Source organism: Bufo gargarizans, chromosome 11 (assembly GCF_014858855.1).
Source record: "Bufo gargarizans isolate SCDJY-AF-19 chromosome 11, ASM1485885v1, whole genome shotgun sequence".
Taxonomy (NCBI): domain Eukaryota; kingdom Metazoa; phylum Chordata; class Amphibia; order Anura; family Bufonidae; genus Bufo; species Bufo gargarizans.
Window position 1 is genome coordinate 6,886,951 of NC_058090.1, and position 16,971 is coordinate 6,903,921.

Genomic DNA, 16,971 nt, shown 5'->3' on the forward strand with positions numbered 1-16,971 from the left:
CCAGCCAGCAAAGGAAGCAATATGGAAAATCACAATACATTAGGAAGTGGCTTGTATTAAAGGGCTTCTTTCACCTGAAAATTGGGTATTAAGCTGGCTGACGTTAGCGATGTGCTAAGGTCAGCTGAACATAACGATATTAGCGCCATCTCACTGCCGGCCGCCGTTATTAAGAAAAACGATCTTTTATAATATGCTAATAAGCCTCTAGGTGCAGGGGGGCGTTGTTCCTGTTCCTAGAGGCTCCGTTCTCCCACCTCTGGCCGCGCCTTGCTACACTAGAGTGACAGGGGCAGGCATCGTGGTCTCCGGCCCAGTCTGCAGTGTAAATCTTGCGCCGTTCAGTAGCGAGTAGGGAGTAAAGGGCTCTCGCCCGCTGCCAGCTTCCTCACTGCGCCGAATACTGAACGGCGTGAGATCGAGGGCCGATAGGAGATGGTGAACGATGCCTAGCCCTGTCACTCTAGTGTAGTAGGGCGCAACCAGAGGTGGGAAAACGGAGCCTCTAGGAACAGGAACAACGCTAATTAGCATATTATAAAAGTTTGTTTTTCTCAATAACGGCGGACGGCAGCGAGATGGCGCCAATGTCAGCTGAACATAACGATATTAGCGCCATCACTAACGTCCGCCAGCTTAATACCCATTTTTCAGGTGACAGAAACCAAAGTGAGAGGACCCCTTTAAGGTGGATTCACACTGCCCAATATTTGGGTAGATTACTGGGAACAAATGTTCCTGCGAACGCTCGTTCCCGACAATCTGCGCATCTAAATGTGCCGCCAATCACCCGATGAATGAGCGTTTTACGAGCAGGTGATCCTGTCGTTCGTGCAGACGCGACCGATCATCGTTTCTGGGCAGCGGATCGTGCGGTCTAAACAGCGATCTGCTGCCCAGAAACAATGATTCTGTATTTGGACAGTCTGAAGATGCGCCAAATTTATCGCAGTGGCTGATACAGGACGATCGGCGGAGCATCTTCACACTGTCTAAACACTTACACCACTTATCCGTTCGCTTACTTTGCCACAGAATTTCAGCGCATATCGTCGTATCATACACAGGAAAATATATCTAAAATACATACGTTTGGTCCAGCGCACGGACGCCAGTTTTTGGGCGCATTATATTACTAAATGTCCCCGGTTATGTTTGTGGATCACAATGGAAGTAGCCATTATGTAAGAGGCGGCACACAGCTGAGGTGCTCGTGACAGTGTATCACGACGCTGTGAACTGATTGTGAACTCAGGGCAATTACTTTGACGCTATTTATTACAAAACATTCTGTAATTCACCAATACATAAAATACAGACAAAGCACATAAAAAAACACACTTTTTACAGAGAGGATGTTAAAATCTTCAGTTGCCACCAGCTCCACGTCATCCAGTCACACATTCTGCAGTTTGCTGAAATACAAAGATGTGAATGTCAGTCTCACAATACAGCCGCCCATGAACACTAATGATGTGTATGCGCTTTATGTGTTCCCACAGGTCCGTACAGTCCGGTGTAGGGGATGAGGGCGATATGGCGAGTGCCTGCTGTTGTCTGCCCATCTACAGGTACAGCCGATCACCTGATGAAGGTTAGCGCGTGATCCTGTCGTTTCGTGCAGGCACATAAATGATCATTTCTGGGCAGCAGATTGTGCGGTCTAAACAGCCATCTACTGCCCAGAAACAATGCAGCTGTATGAGGACGAGCAATCGCATTACCGATCCCTCCTTCTCCTACTGTGGAGGTGATCGCTGCATGTAACTGACACTCTTCACCCCCTCTGAACAAGCAGCCGACTGTCGGGACGGAACGCTTCCTTCCCAACTCGTCGGCCTGTCTAAAACCACCTTAAGACTGGTTCATCTGGGTGAACTGGTAGATCAGGTAATGTGATCCCCTGGAAAGTTCCTATCTGGGGAGGATCATACAGCTTTGTATCAGAGCATTGCAGCGTGACAAGGGAAAACGTGTCTCCGAATAAACAATGACCATTCACCAATACAATAACGCTGAGGAGATAACAGGTGTTAAGGTGGCAATGCACTAAAGCCCGGCCACCTTAACTAATATATACTGGGGGCAGCATGACGGCAAATGTCGCAAGAAAGACGAAGCGCGCCGTTGGATTTCAACATGCCTGATCCTAATAAGCTGCCACCACAGGTGTCTGACAGCAGCTTCCTCTCCCTACTGAGGAGACACGCACACTCAGCCGAGCCCTGTGTATATGGAGGGATTGGGAGGAACGGCTGTCACCCGAACAAGCAGTCGGCCAACAGCCATCTAGGTTGTTTTCACCACCTTAAATAGTTAAAGGGAGTAGAATATTGATGACCTGAATCTGAATTGAATATCTGCGGGTCCAACTTCCATCAAAACCACCAATCAGCTTCTGGAACGGGGCCGCGGCTGTCCAGCGAGGTGCTGAGGCCTATTCCTTGGCCTGTGGCTTCAAGGCCATCGGTCAGGGCTATTGACGGGATTAGGATTGACCTACAGTACTGAGAACGACCACTAATATGATGTGCGGCGCTGTGCTTGGTATAGTGTGCAGAAGCTGCAACACTCATCCGAACCCCTTAACCGCTGATCAGTGGGGGGTGCAGGCATCGGATACTGATGACCTTTCCTGTGGATAGGTCATCACTAATTAATTCCCACCTCTTTTAGGTGCCCGATGTCTAAAGCCTGTATTACACTGGCAGATCATCTGGCAGTGTAATACTGCCGCCGATTACCCAATGAACGAGCAAACGCTTGTTCATCGGGAACCGTAATCTTTCAGCACGCTGAAGGATCACAATTTGCCAGCGGAGGATCATGCTCTCTAATCACGATCTGCTGCAGACAAATAACTAGACAGCATGGGGACGAGCGATAGCATAACGAGCTCTCCGCCCCATGGTATGGAGGAGATCGCTGTAGGTAATAACAGCAGTCTCCTCCGCTAGCGAACAGGCGATTGCCGTTAAAGAACGCTTCCTTCCCGACAATCGTCTGCAAAATCAGACAGTTAAGAAACAAAGTGAGACCGTTCCCCTGAACCCCTGCCAGTACTTACAACCCAGAGACTCTTACCTGTCTTCTGCTGTTTTATTAGATGGGTAATAGACCTTAAAGGAAAATCCACTTCTTGGAAATGAACCCTGAAATTAAAGAATAAAAAAAAAAGTGACACATAGTACATAATGACGTCACCTCTGCCCCCATCGAGTGGTTATCATATGACATTATATACAGCGCATGGCAGGAACCACGGCACTGGCACCATAGTCCTCAAAGGGGACCAATATCAAATATTGATGACCTATCCTTATCATCCATGTCTGATCGGTGGGGTCTGACTCCCGGCCCCCACTGTCTGAAGTTCACAGCGATTGTCCAAGTGCCAAACTGTATAGTGGCTGCGCTTGGTGTCGCACCCCAATCTCAATTACTTGAATGGGACTGAGCTGCAAATACTGTAGGCCATGTGACCCATGGACGTGACCTCACAGGCCGAGGACAAGGCTGCAATGCTCAAACATCTGATTGGCAGAAGTGCCAGGAGTCGGAACCCCACCGATCAGATATTGATGACCGATCCTGAGGATAGGTGATCAATATTTAAGTCCCGGAAAACCCCACAGTAGGTGCACTACGTTTTAATATTTCTAGATATTTTGCGCCCTATGGGTATTCTTCAGTGAGGATCAGAATACACTTAAGCATATCCGATTTTCTGACATATTGAACAGATTTCCAGCGATAGCCCAGTCATGATAGATGCTCAGATGTTAATTTCCTAATGTGAAGCACAGTGTAAATGTCCAGGTAAAATCCCGAAAGTGCATCTTTCTACGCCAGTAGGACGCGATATGCTGCTGTTCCAAGCTCGCGTGGCTTGTTAAACTGCAGTCACATATTTTTAAAGCTCAGTAGTTTTTTTATGGGATGAGAGCCTGAGGGCTGAATAAATGGCTGCTTGTAATTGCCATTCTAGCGCCCTGCTACATGTGGGGTGTATATAAGATTAGGGCTACATGAAGGGTCCTGCATTTCTGCTGCTACTGACAGATGAAAGAACAAAGCAAAGGAAACTGCGGTTTTCTTACAGGGTTGATGGTGAGGCAATCCGTATTCAAGATGGAGAAAGGATCATATTTATCTGCGATGACTACTAAATCAGGCAGAGGATACAAGCGCAGGGTATAATCATACGCCCAGTACACGGGGCTGACAAACAGCGGCAGAGGCGTCAGGTGACCCTGAGACAGGATCGTTTTCACAAACTAGAAGGGAAACCAAAATGGAAGAAAAAAGGTTAATAAAACGTAACGCGGAGATGCAAAACCTGGGAGGGGAGGGGGGTAACAGATGACGTACGTGATTAGGAATATCCAAACTGCTACTGGGGAAGCGCACACAGTTCCTGCACATTTTGTTCACCAGATCCTCCCGAAACACCACGATTTCCTGAGTGCAGTACTGGATTCTGAGAAAGGAGAGAAGTTACCTTAACGACGCGGATAGTCACTCTTGCCTTTATTCATTTTGAGATTCTAGTTTTTGATTTGGAAGTACAATGGATCAAAACCGACTGTGTGGCCCACAGGAAGTTCTGCAATCATTCCGTAAACTGGAATTGGATTCATGTACACACGAATGGCTAAACTGGTAAAATATATCAACATAATCGGGGAGGATTTAGCAAAACTGGTGTAAAGGAAAACTGGCTTAGTTGTCCATAGCAACCAGATTCCACCCTTCACTTTCCAAAAGGAGCTCTGAAAAATGAGAGGAGGAATCCGACTGGTTGCTATGGGCGACTAATCCAGTTTTCCTTCACACCAATTTTGATAAATCTCCCCCAATAAGTCCGTAAAGCGATCATTTGGATTGCAGACTGTTCTGCCAGCTTCCTCGAAAACCGGCTGCCCACAGACTCGGCTCTTGTATGTACAGTAACACGTTTGTGACATTAAAAGGTCCATTCACACGTCCGTATGCGTTTTGCGGATCCACAAAACACGGACACCGGCAATGTGCGTTCCGCATTTGGCGGACCGCACATCGCCAGCACTCTCATAGAAAATGCCTTTTCTTGTCTGCAATTGCGGACAAGAATAGGACATGTTCAATTTTTTTGCGGATCCACACAGCATATTCCGGCCCCATTGAAAATGAATGGGTCCGCACCTGTTCCGCAAAATTGCGGAACGGATGCGGACGTGTGAATGGACCCTTAGAAATAGAGTAAAACCATGAACACCCTGATAAATTATCCCTCGGATATTCAAGTAACACGTAAACTTCACCTGCAAGGGTTTGTAGTGAAAATGGAGTAAGGCACGCGTTGTCGAAAGTCCGCTGTGATGTGTTCTGCGATGGGAGGTCTGCAGGAGGTGGTACGAGAACGAAAGGGTTAAAACTCAGCAAATATTGGATTTACTAACAATTACCAATTATAAAATGGTAACTGAAATGTTAAATACCATTCCAGTGTAATTATACCTTGGCAGGATGAAACCAGGGCCGGGGTCCTCCGGACCAGGCACAAACACGAAGCGGCTGCTGTTAAACGTGAAAGACGACAAGCAATTAAAGGAGAAATGTCACAGAGTGCCGAATCTGTGCAGGTTATTTAAAGGGGTATTCCTATCTAGTAATCTGATGGCAAATCGCCAGAATATGCAATCACTTTACGATCAGTGGGGGTCTAACGTCAGAAACCCCCAAGGATCTTAAGACGATGTCTCCTTCTAATGGTTCCTGCGGGGCAGACCCGGTGACGCGAGAAGAGCTGCGCAGAGAAATGATCATTTCACTTGAACGCGGCTGCACGCAGTTGGTCAGAAGGCAGGGAAACACAGTCAAGGGGAAAAATAGTAAATCAGCATAGCGTCCCCTACGTTCTGAGGGTTGGTGGGAGTCCCAGAGTTCGGACCCCACGGATTAAATCCAAATATACAAACACTTAATAATCCGTAAAAAGATTTGCCAGGTTTTAAACATCTCCTAGCCACATCTGATAAGTGGGATCCGACTACTTGGATCCCCAATGATCACTAAAAGTCCTGCGTCCACCCATATGAACAGAGATGAATGAAGCAGCGACGCGCATGCTTGACCACCACTCCGTTACAACATTCTGGTGATTGGTAGGGCACCCAGCACTGGTCAGACACAGGATAGGTTTAAAGGGGTCCTCTCACTTCAGCAAATATCATTTACCGTGTAGAGGAAGTTAATACAAGGCACTTACTAATGTATTGTTATTATCCATATTGCCTCCTTTGCTGGCTGGACTCATTTTTCCATCATATTATACACGGCTCATTTCCTGCGATACAGTAGTGGTCACGCTTGCATACTATAGATGATGGATTGCAGGGTGGTCGTAACCACGGAAACGAGCAGTGTATAATGTGATGGAAAAATGAATCCGGACAGCAAAGGAGGCAATATGGGTAATAACAATACATTAGTAAGTGCCTTGTATTAACTTTCTCTACATGATAGATGACACTTGCTGAAGTCAGACAGCCCCTTTAAAGCTTAGCACAACCCCTTTAAAAGCACATATAGTGATAAGCAAATAAAAAAAAATGACTTACCTCTTGTGTATATTTGGGTACTCGCATATCACATCTGCAAGGTTCTTCAAAGACTCTAAATATCAGAAGGAGAAATATAACCGACTAAAAACACCATCTGTATTGGTTCCTGAGAGGTATCAGATGACATAAATCACATTCTGTTCCTTCCTCATAGGTCTTTGCTCTAAAAAGTCTAAATATTCACTCATCTGTTTGTTCCCCATGACTGATATACATATTCCGTAGAGATACATTGTACTACGTTGTGTTCCCGGTCACCTCGTCAGGAGACCTACAGTAACCCACCACCTATACTAGAAACTACAATGATCTGGCGCACGCGCTGTATGATCTCCAGGGAATTTCTCTTTTTTGCACATTACCTTTCAGTGATTGATTCTGGTTTCTCCCATAGGGTGCCGAAGAGAAATTGCCGCAGAAGATGAAGCAGGTTGGAGGAGCTGTGGAGTAGCCTGAAGAGAGGTAGAAAAAAGTGTCCTTTATAACTTTATATTATGTTGGTGGAGTTGGGAACATTTGCTGTTCGCACAGTGAAGCGAGGTGTACGGTCCTCCGCTTCGTGCAACGAATAAGTCAGCGGGAAAGAGGAGATGAAAGGGGACAGCGATGTGCACCAAGGTCCTGCAATTCACGGAACACACTATTTAATCTGCCCCCTAACAACAGTGGACATGTTCCCAAATACTGGTCGAAGGAGTAATTCAATAGAAGCACATTGTAGGGCGGCTAAAATGCAGTAATTAAGATCCCATCATTCAGTCCAGTGACAAAACGTACGTGCCTGTAGCCCACAGACATCTTCTAACAGTAGTATCACTGCTGGCAGATCCATCTTAGAAAAACATGGCTGGATACTTCCAAAACTATCCCCACACCTGTCCACAGGTTATCAGCGGTATTCCAACTTAGTCCCATTCACTTCTATGCAGCCACGCTGCAATACCAGACACAACCCATGCACTGGAGCGGTGATGCTTCTGGTAGAAATCCTTCCCCAAAAACAATCTTTACAATACCTGAAAACATTACATGAAGCTTCTCTATCACTTCGACCTGATCCAACCAGAGATCCGACAAGAACACAAACATGGCGTCCTCATTCTCTTCTTCCAGTTGTTTCAGTTTGACTGAGGCTTTCACAGAGGTTGCCGATGGCCCACCAAAGAAATTGGTATTACCGTAATATGCCCTAAGAAAGAAAGAACCAAAAGGGGATATCATCTCCACCCGGAGGAACAGCATGATGTCGGATATGTTCTCCGATCAGGAAAGATGGGGCACATATTAAGATCAGCGTTTTAGAACCCGGTCTTAATTAGGCCCTGCGCTGGCAGCGAATCGCCAAAGTTATGAGGAGGCGCAGGCCTCTACATCACTTCAGCGGATCCACCTCAGATTCTAAATGTAAGAAGCTTCCGAGATGTCTTACATTTGGACCATTTTCTACGGCCAAAACAGGTGCGGAAAATGGTAAATGAGACCGGCCCGTCCCCTTCCCCTCTCACTTTTTTTTAGACCTGGTGTGAGTGGGGAAAAGTTGCAGATTGCGGCACAAAGGACCTTTGCACTGCAATCTGCGCCAGAAATAGGCCTAAAATAGGCGTACTTCTGTTTAATAAATGACCCCCAATATTCTTACAATGCAGCCAAAATCACGCTATGAGCCTTCAGTCAGACGTATAATAGGGAGGATCTCCCAATGTACACGGAAAGCTGCTGCGTACCTCACGATACGGGCATACAGTGCGATATATATCGCCAATATGTTCCCACTGTACATTTTATAATTGTAATCCTTTATAAGGACTTATAGTCTACTATCCTATTCCATACCATCATATATTGCCCTGGCGTACGCCAAAAGGATAATCCTATGGCAAGCACCAGGTCAGTGGGACTTATGGATATGTTCAGCACACAGAGAAGATGTGAACAGGCCCTAAAAGGTAACCTTCATGCAAGAAGAATAGGATAATCTCCTCACCTTGTTGTGCTGGACGGTTCGGTGGGAGGAAACCCAAAGGCATTTACATGGAATACTTTGTCTTCATACCAGCCTGCGGAAAGATAAGCCATGGATTATACACCTACCCCGTACAGTAATGGAGCAGATCCACGCCGTGCTGCGACCTTACCTTCCGCAAGAACAAAGCAGGACTCCGTGTACAAGCCGCTATGGAACTGGTGCAAGGACGTTAAAGAAATAGTGGAGAATAAAGAGGAATGGAAAACCATGGCAAAAATCCCAATGCTGAGCCAGTTTGGACCCCGAGCAGACCCATTACAACTTCATGCAAGTCACGGCAATCGAAAAGCAAAGAATGCGTTTTCCTACATGCTGTATAACGACTTAATATAGGAATACACCATCAAGAATACGACCCATAAAGAGAGTTACCGATTGTCAGAAGTCACAAAGAAAGGATATTGCTTTGCTGAGGTCAAGCTGAACCGTTCCAGTCACATCTTCTAAGTAATATTTGCCCTATTAACAGAGCATAAAACACATTACTACGAGGCAGAAATCTAGACCAGTACACTAGTGATACACAGTTATATAACAAAGGGTTAAACCCAGAAATAAAACATAGGGCTGTTCCCATCTGATTGCCATAGACGCTGGGAATGAAGGGGCCACCGCACTGGTTTAGCACTGGGCTCCGGTCATGCAGGGAACGTAGTACAGCTCCATTCAATAGGATATGGCTGCACAGGGTCGCTAGTTACGCTGCCACATTATAAGATGCAAAAAATGATCACTACCAGATTGATATCCAATTCTCGGTTCCCATATATCCAACCATATGTTGTAGCCGCCCTCAGGTGTGATACAGAAACACCAGCGGGAAACCGGCGCCATGGCTTCTATGGGTTTCTATGGCACCTTTCGTATCAGTTGTAATGCATGATGACCCCCAGCACCAGGCAGAAAACTGCAGCGCGTAGAGCTCGTCTCACCACCGATATCCGGCTATGGACAGAGCGGTGCGCAAAAATGTCATCGGTTGTGTTTAGCTAGTGGGCAGCCACAAGGCCAGAATGTCGCCTCTCACCTCCTTCAGCTGTGTTATCATGCCGAGCACAATCACCTCTCCCATCTTTGCCGCGCTGCCCAGAAGGTTTTCTACAGTTTTGAGCTATGAAAAGAAAATGTATACACTTTAAAAATAAAAAAAGATGGCTCCACACAGTTAAAGGAGAACACACAAGGCAGTCCTGCTCATCTGGCCGGGGGTCCGGCTCCTGAAACCCCTGCAGTCAGCTGATGTTTCTGGGGAGGGCCAGACATTTACCTGCTGGGGCTTTGTAGTAGTACATGGTGCCCATATGAATGAATGAATGATGTATGCCCTGCTCCCCTCTGAGTAATAGGGGACACCTGGGGTGGGATTCCCCTCGATGAGCTCCATAGGCCCTAACAGGGGGCCTCCTCATATCTCCCTTCACCATACCTGAAATTTGCTCCTGCTCTCATCGGGGTTCGCTCCAATCACAGGCGCCGTGAAGAGCTCATGTCTGTGGGTTCTCTGTCATTCACAAAAGGCACAATCGTTACTTTTCATTCCTTATTTCAGTGGCTGACGTCATCAGACACGGGTTCAGACCAGGCCGTGGCCTCACCTGCTGCAGTATGGTGTATCGCTCCCGGAATAACTCGGCTTTGTCTCTTCCACTTCCAAACAGATTGGGTTCAGGATAATTGGCAATTTTTATTCTGCAAAACATAAAGTTATATAAACCGTACAATGGTGTTTATAGGACTACGCCGTCATTACAGGATATCTAATGGACGAGGGGCGGCGGGGGAGACTGAACGGATAGAGGAGGAGGAAACAGAACCGGATCCACTCACGGCAGGAACTTCTTTCTTTCAGAGTTATAGATGAATCTCGGGATGTCAAACGCTCCAATGATGTTGAAGATGTGCTCTCTGGAAGATGGAGGAAGACAGACAACCCGACATAAGACCAGTGGTGGACTACTCCCGTCAATCGTATGTACGGCACTACTGCAGCCATCATTGTATATCTGTATGCTTAGCTAAAGGTGGCCATACACATAAGGGGACTGTTAGGGTACTTTCACACTAGCGGTTTTCTTTTCCGGCACTGAGTTCCGTCCTGGAAAATAACTGATCAGTTTCATCCCCATGTATTCTGAATGGAGAGCGATCCGTTCAGGATGCATCAGGACGTCTTCAGTTCGGTCGTTTTGACTGATCAGGACAGAGATAAAACCGCAGCATGCTACGGTTTTATCTCCGGCCAAAAAACGTAACATAGGAATATATTTCATTCAAAATATCGCAATGCCGGATCTGTCCTTCCGGTCTGCGCATGTGCAGACTGGTAAAAATATGAAAAAAAATATATATAACGGATCCGTTTCTCCGGATGACAAACGGAGAGACGGATCCGTTCTTGCAATGCATTTGTGAGATGGATCAGCATCCGGATCCGTCTACAAATGCTTTCCGTTTGCAGGAGCCGGATCACTCTGCCGCAAGTGTGAAAGTATCCCTACACGGCAAAATGCCTCACGTAACCCATAAGGGTACAGCTAGACGGCAAAATGTGTCGCGTGGCACAAAAAGGTATGGCGACATTTCATGTAATGTATTGGTGTCGCAATGCGACATGCTGCCACGCGACACAAGAAAAGAAATCAACAATCAAGTCGGATTTTCTTGAGACTGTCACATTGCAACACATTATATGAAATATCGCCATATAGCCGTACCTTAATGTGTACAAGGGTGTGCCACCTCCCCCCTGAAGGCGGTTATGGGGTAAAGAAGGGTTGAGCATGCTGGATCTCAACATGCCCAATCCTTTGTTTTCACAGAGATAAGTCGCGGTGTCAGAGGCGCCTGGCAGCCGCCTACTCTGCTCATCCCATGCCCATCCGCGCCGAAAGTGGCCAACTTAAAGGGTAACTAAACCGGTCTTAAAAAAAACGAAGCGGCTCTGCCTCTCACCGCCTCTGCTCGACCTCTCCGGTACGGGCGCAGGAGGTTAAAGGGACGTGTGCAGAGAAATATCTGCAAGGATGGGAATGACTTTCCCGTTTCTGCACGTGCCCCTCCTTGCCAGGGTCCCCTCATACCGCGCCCCCAGAGGCCATTATAAAAGGTCATCTTACATGGTTTCATCACACGTGCGGCTGCATTCCTGTACCGCCGTCTCCACCGCCGACTTCTCTATCATGTTAGAAGACACTAGAAATGATGTAAGAAACATTAATAAGCCTGGACGGCGCGTCACATCGTCACATCCGCACATAGGGGGCAAATCTGAACTATTCTATCTACTACCACGTCCAGAATTACCAGCCGCCCGGTCACACCGGACCCTCTTCACCTCCACTGACTGCAATGGCTCCTCGACTTTATTGGGGGGATTTAGCTGAAATATTCAGCAGGGTCGTCAGATGCCGACTCCGAGGTTCGTGCACAGAGTCTGCAGTCACTCTGTGTGCCGCCATATCGTGTCTGTATGATGCTTCTAGGGCTGTATGGCTTCATAATACACTGGAAGATGCCAATGGATTCATTTAGAATCCACATCAAGAGCCCCCAATCAGGGGCCCCGTACAGTAGGAGGGACATCGCGTGGCTGCACTACTCACAAGGCTGCTTCTCCACCGCGTCGATGATGCTGTCGATGGCCTCCTCCAGTTCCACGTCATTTACAGACTTCAGCACTTCGCTGAGGTACTTGCTGGCCTCCCTGAAATCAATGCACTCGGGTTAGCAGAGGACACGCCTTCGCTGCACTGAATTTATATATATTTTTAATTAAAGGGGTTGTTCCTCCCGTCATAGGAAGCACGCTGCTGGGCTCTGCAGGTCCGGCTCCCGACACCTCAGCGACTCAGGTGAACGCCCGTCCATGTGTTCAGGCAGTACACTGGACAATAATCGCTAACAAGCGTTCACATGGCAGTGCAATACCGCCGCTGATTACCCGATGAAAGAGCAAATGCTTGTTCATCAGGCAATTCTTAAAAATCAGCGCTTGCCGGCGGCAGATCCTGCTGTCTAATAACGATCCGCCGCCGGCAAGCCACTATATGGCATGGTGGGCGATGACATAGTGATCATTCCTCCCCATACTGTGGAGGAGATCACTGCATGTAATAGCAGTGGTCTCCTCTGCTGGCAGGCGATTGCTCTGTGTAATCCACAGACCCTCGTAACATCCACGTACCCTCACACTGCAGACAGGGGGGGGTCTCTACAATTCCTTCGGCGTACAGCCACATGGAACATGATTGGAGTGGATTTCGCGTTTCGCGCGCTGCGAGGGGTGAAATCCACAGCATAAACTGACAGATCTAGAACCCACGGCGGTGAGATTTGCACGGATCTGGTGCCGTATTACACTAAGGAATTACCGGATGCAAATCCAAGATGGTAAATCCGCAGCGTGACCCCACGGTGTGCGCGTACCCTCAGTGTCTGCGGGGGCTCACCACAAACGTCAAAGCTCTCTCTTCCCACACAACACATCTCAGCGAGGCCCCAGCGTAAAGGGGTTCTCCGGGCTTTTAATACTGATGACCGATTCTCAAAGCTCATCAACATCAGATTGGCGGGTACCAGGTGTCGGGCACGCGCCGTCTCCGGTCCCTCTTCCTGCTGCTATGTCTATGGTGAACAGGAAGAGAAGACAGCACCTCCACATTGTGCGCGCCTTCTCTTCTTACAGCTGATCGGCGGGGCCCCCACCAATCTGATATTGGGGACCTATCCTGAGAATAGGTCATCAGTATTAAAAGCCCGGGGTCCTCTCACTTCAGCAAGTGGCATTTTTCATGTAGAGAAAGTGAATACGAGGCACTTACTAATGTATTGGGATTCTCCATATTGCTTCCTTGGCTGGCTAGACTCATTTTTCCATCACGTTATACACTGCTCGTTTCCATGGTTATGACCACCCTGCAATCCATCAATGGTGGTCGTGCTTGCACACTATAGGAAAAAGCACCAGCCTATGTGCGCTCCCGGCCACCAGAGAGACTGACGCTATTTCCTATAGTGCGCAAGCACGACCACCACTGATGGATTGCAGGGTGGTCGTAACCATGGAAACAAGCAGTGTATAATGTGATGGGAAAATGAATCCAGCCGGCAAAGGAAGCAATATGGGTAATACCAATGCATTAGTAAGTGCCTTGTATTCACTTTCTCTACATGATAACTGCTGCTTGCTGAAGTGAGAGGACCCCTTTATGGTTCCCATGTGGTGACCCCACTGACAATCATTAGATGTGATGTTATGGCGTACATCGCACGATGACCCTATTTAGATCAGAGATCTGGGGCCACCCGCCGGGTGTCACCGTGCAGCCCGCCATCAAGTGCACATCCAGTGTCAGAGGTCGGGGGGCTTCCTATCGCTTTCCTCCCAGTGATGACCGTGGGGCCGATCTCCGCCTGTAATCGCAGCCTAAACCCGGGGATATTTTGGCTTCTGGATGGTAAGATCCATTTTATTCCGAATCCGTCAATGAGAAAACATTTCGCCATCACCGGTATTAACCCTTTACACATTTTGGTCACCCGCCATGCACAGGTCAAGTGACATTCCCAGCACGCGCTACAGGCCAGGGCGCCATCACATCGCAGCCTCACGCCACAGACGCCCATAACCATTACAATGGAAAGCTTTAGGTGCACCGATTCCCTGCCATTTTAAGATCTCTGCTTGGTGTCGGTGAATGGCATCCTCCAGTGTTCTCTTTCCTGGTCACGTGATGATCTGGTAACTATGTGATCACATGACCTCTGGAAGCCAGCCATGACATTCAGTGACAGCAAGCAGCGATCTTAACAACAGTAAGGGGCTGAACCATGATACTAGACGCTTGCAGACCCTTTGCTTCACTCGCTGGGACTGGAGGCTGCTTTGATCTTACACAGGACATGAGCTGTCACACCCGGTACTCACGCCCGCAGGAGGAGGCCATGCATCTTGAAGGCGGAGGAGACTTTACTCTTCAGTCTGTCAGATGCCATCTCGAAACGTTCGCGCCAAATCCCACAGTCAGCTGTGATGACGTCACGCATCCATCCTCTCCGGGGACACTAGAGCACAAACCCCGCGCTACTGCAGTGTCCGCGGCACGTCGCCATTTTGCCGGAGACCAAACTTTCGCTGAGCTCTAGTATCAGCTTCCACTATGAAGAACGAAGTCAGTGAGTCACCTGCTATCATTCCCTGTGAGGATGGACGCTATTCAAAAACGCGGGAGGTGGTTTGTCCCTCGCCGCCGCCCGTACGCCTGCGTTGCTGCGACGATGACAAGGAGATGATGGTGATGAGACGGTTCGGGGGCTCGCGCATCACCTGAGACCGCACTGACCGGCAATGGCCGCTGCCCAGCGCTTCTGTGTGGCCGAGGAGAGGAGCGGGCACTGCGCCGCCATGGACGGGCACCGTCTCTATGTGTGGGGGGGATACGTGGTAAGGAGCGGCTGAGCGCAGTACACACTGTGCGGTACCGGCACGTGACATCCCAGCATGGCCAGGAGGAATAATGCAGGGATAGCAACAATTCTATTAACCCCTTCAGGACCCTGGGAGTTTCCATTTTTGCGTTTTCGTTTTTCACTCCCCGTCTTCCCATAGTCCTAACCTTTTTCCATTCACAGCCTCACGAGGGTCAGGTTGTACTTTCTAGTGGCCCCATTTACAGTTGCGTACCGTGTAGTAGGAAGCGGGAAAAAATTCCAAATGGGGTAGATTTGGGAAAAAATGCAATTCTGATTTTTTTATTTTTTTTTTATAATTTTTTTTTTTTTTACACAGTACACTATGCGGTAAAATTGACCTATTCTCCTCATTCTCCAGGTCCGTACGGTGACAGCGATACCGCACTTGAATAATTATATATATATATATATATATATATGTGTATGTATGTATGTATGTATTTTTTTTTTTATTTATTATTTTTTTTTTTTCAGAACCATATTCTGACCCCTATAACTTGTGTACGGGGCTGTGTCAGGGCTCATTTTTTAGCGGGACGATCTGTTCTTTTTAGTGATACCAATTTGAAGTGTGTGCGACTTTTTAATCACTTTTTATAAAAAATTATTGGGTGGTTGAAGTGACAAAAAATGGCAAATTGGCTTTTTATTTTTTTTATTAATATTGTTATATTTTAATAGTATGGTCATTTTCGCACGCCATGATGCCCATGATGTTTATTTTTTTTTTTATTGGTTAAGTATTTTTATTTTAAGAAAAGGAGGACGATTAGAATTTTTTTGTTTTATATACATTTGTAAAAGCATTTTTTAACTTTTTTTTTTAAGTCCCCTTGGGTGACAATAACTGCCAATCATTCGATTGCCCTTAGTATTCAGTGAGGGCTAAACAGCCATCACTGAAGACTTCATTTGTACTATATCAATACAAGGCTGCCACCTAGTGGCCTGTATTGATATTGACTCGGAAGCTGGGGCTTCAGTCAATTAGATCGTAGTAACAGGTCCCCCGATGTTAGCCAAGGAACGCTGTTACCGGACGCGCACGACTTCCGGTTCCGGTCTGCGCAGATGCCGTAGTCACATTTGACCACAGCATCTGAAAGGTAAGATCTATGCGATCAACCTTGTGGCTGATCGCATACATGTGCCGCAGGTCTCTGCTATTTAAAATGGCAGAAACCCCGCGGCCAAGGCGCCCGCTGCACGTGCGAGCGGGCGCCACAGCTATGTCATGGGTCCTTAAGGGGTTAAAACATGTCTATTTTACCGGAGATCGGTTCTCTTACAGAGAATTAAAGGAGCGGTCTGTGGTGCTTGGGTGAGCTGGAACATGACCCATGTGCACACGTGGCCACCTCTCCGGTCGTACTCCGCCGTCTAGCCAGACAGGACCAATCCATAACCTATTGACTGCAGAAGGGATTGGCGGAATTGATTAACGCCTCTGCGCCATTTTCCTGGCGATAAAAAGTCGTAGATTTCACCGTAAGCCCCATTTTGCGCCTTCACCTCCCCGTGGATAAATTTATCATTTGCTTTTAAGCCATTTTCTGGCATACACGAGGCGACCATTTTTGGGTTGTTTTTTTATTTATTTTTTTCAAAAAATAATTGCAACTCTCGCCAGTTTTGGAAAGTGGGCGGGGTTAGGGTTGCGTGCGGCAGATTTATCAACAGTAACTGCTTAAAAAGATTCTTACTCCAGTATAGGGGGGGAGGGGCGTGAAAACTGGTGATCTCTGTAGACAATCAGCGCGCCAAATTGCAGGCAACATTTGATAAATTTGGCGCAGACTTCAAAAACTCCCCTCGTGATAGATCTCCCTCACAGGGACCTGAAGATGGAAATGGGGGGGTCCCCGCTCT

The 16,971-nt window shown here is 47.5% G+C and overlaps 2 protein-coding genes across 5 annotated transcripts in view; one reads left to right on the forward strand and one right to left on the reverse strand.

Moving 5' to 3' along the window:
* Positions 1-1,266: 1,266 nt before the first annotated feature.
* On the reverse strand, positions 1,267-14,720 carry POLE2 (DNA polymerase epsilon 2, accessory subunit). Of its 2 annotated transcripts, none has more exons than XM_044272127.1 (19): positions 14,558-14,720; positions 12,234-12,334; positions 11,748-11,823; positions 10,459-10,536; positions 10,227-10,320; positions 10,058-10,132; positions 9,659-9,742; positions 9,034-9,090; positions 8,741-8,789; positions 8,590-8,662; positions 7,622-7,794; positions 6,968-7,057; positions 6,603-6,657; positions 5,500-5,559; positions 5,304-5,381; positions 4,372-4,480; positions 4,101-4,277; positions 3,085-3,152; positions 1,267-1,415 (listed from the first exon to the last, which is right to left on the reverse strand). In XM_044272127.1, the coding sequence occupies exons 1-19, from the start codon at positions 14,674-14,676 to the stop codon at positions 1,397-1,399; spliced, it is 1,635 nt and encodes a 544-aa protein (XP_044128062.1). In that variant the 5' UTR covers positions 14,677-14,720; the 3' UTR covers positions 1,267-1,396. The 2 variants fall into 2 exon arrangements, with proteins under 2 accessions (XP_044128062.1, XP_044128063.1); XM_044272128.1 differs by having other exon boundaries at positions 14,526-14,720.
* A 133-nt stretch (positions 14,721-14,853) lies between these two features.
* Positions 14,854-16,971, forward strand: part of KLHDC1 (kelch domain containing 1) — a 40,241-nt gene continuing 38,123 nt past the window's right edge. For all 3 annotated transcript variants that reach the window (XR_006387024.1, XR_006387023.1, XM_044271461.1), the window contains exon 1: positions 14,854-15,073. Coding sequence is in view for 1 of the 3 variants with exons in the window: in XM_044271461.1 (XP_044127396.1) it covers positions 14,978-15,073 (96 nt within the window). In the remaining 2 variants the exon portion in view is untranslated. The remainder of the gene's footprint in view (positions 15,074-16,971) is intronic.

Bases quoted from the DNA above. Each gene is read 5' to 3' on its own strand.
- POLE2 (XM_044272127.1), bottom strand. From the start codon at position 14,676: ATGCGTGACGTCATCACAGCTGACTGTGGGATTTGGCGCGAACGTTTC. The intron at 12,335-14,557 runs GTGAGTACCGGG...CATTGATTTCAG, and splicing joins CATGGCCTCCTCCTGCGGGC to GGAGGCCAGCAAGTACCTCA. The intron at 4,481-5,303 runs GTGAAGTTTACG...CTCCTTTCTCAG, and splicing joins TTCACTACAAACCCTTGCAG to AATCCAGTACTGCACTCAGG.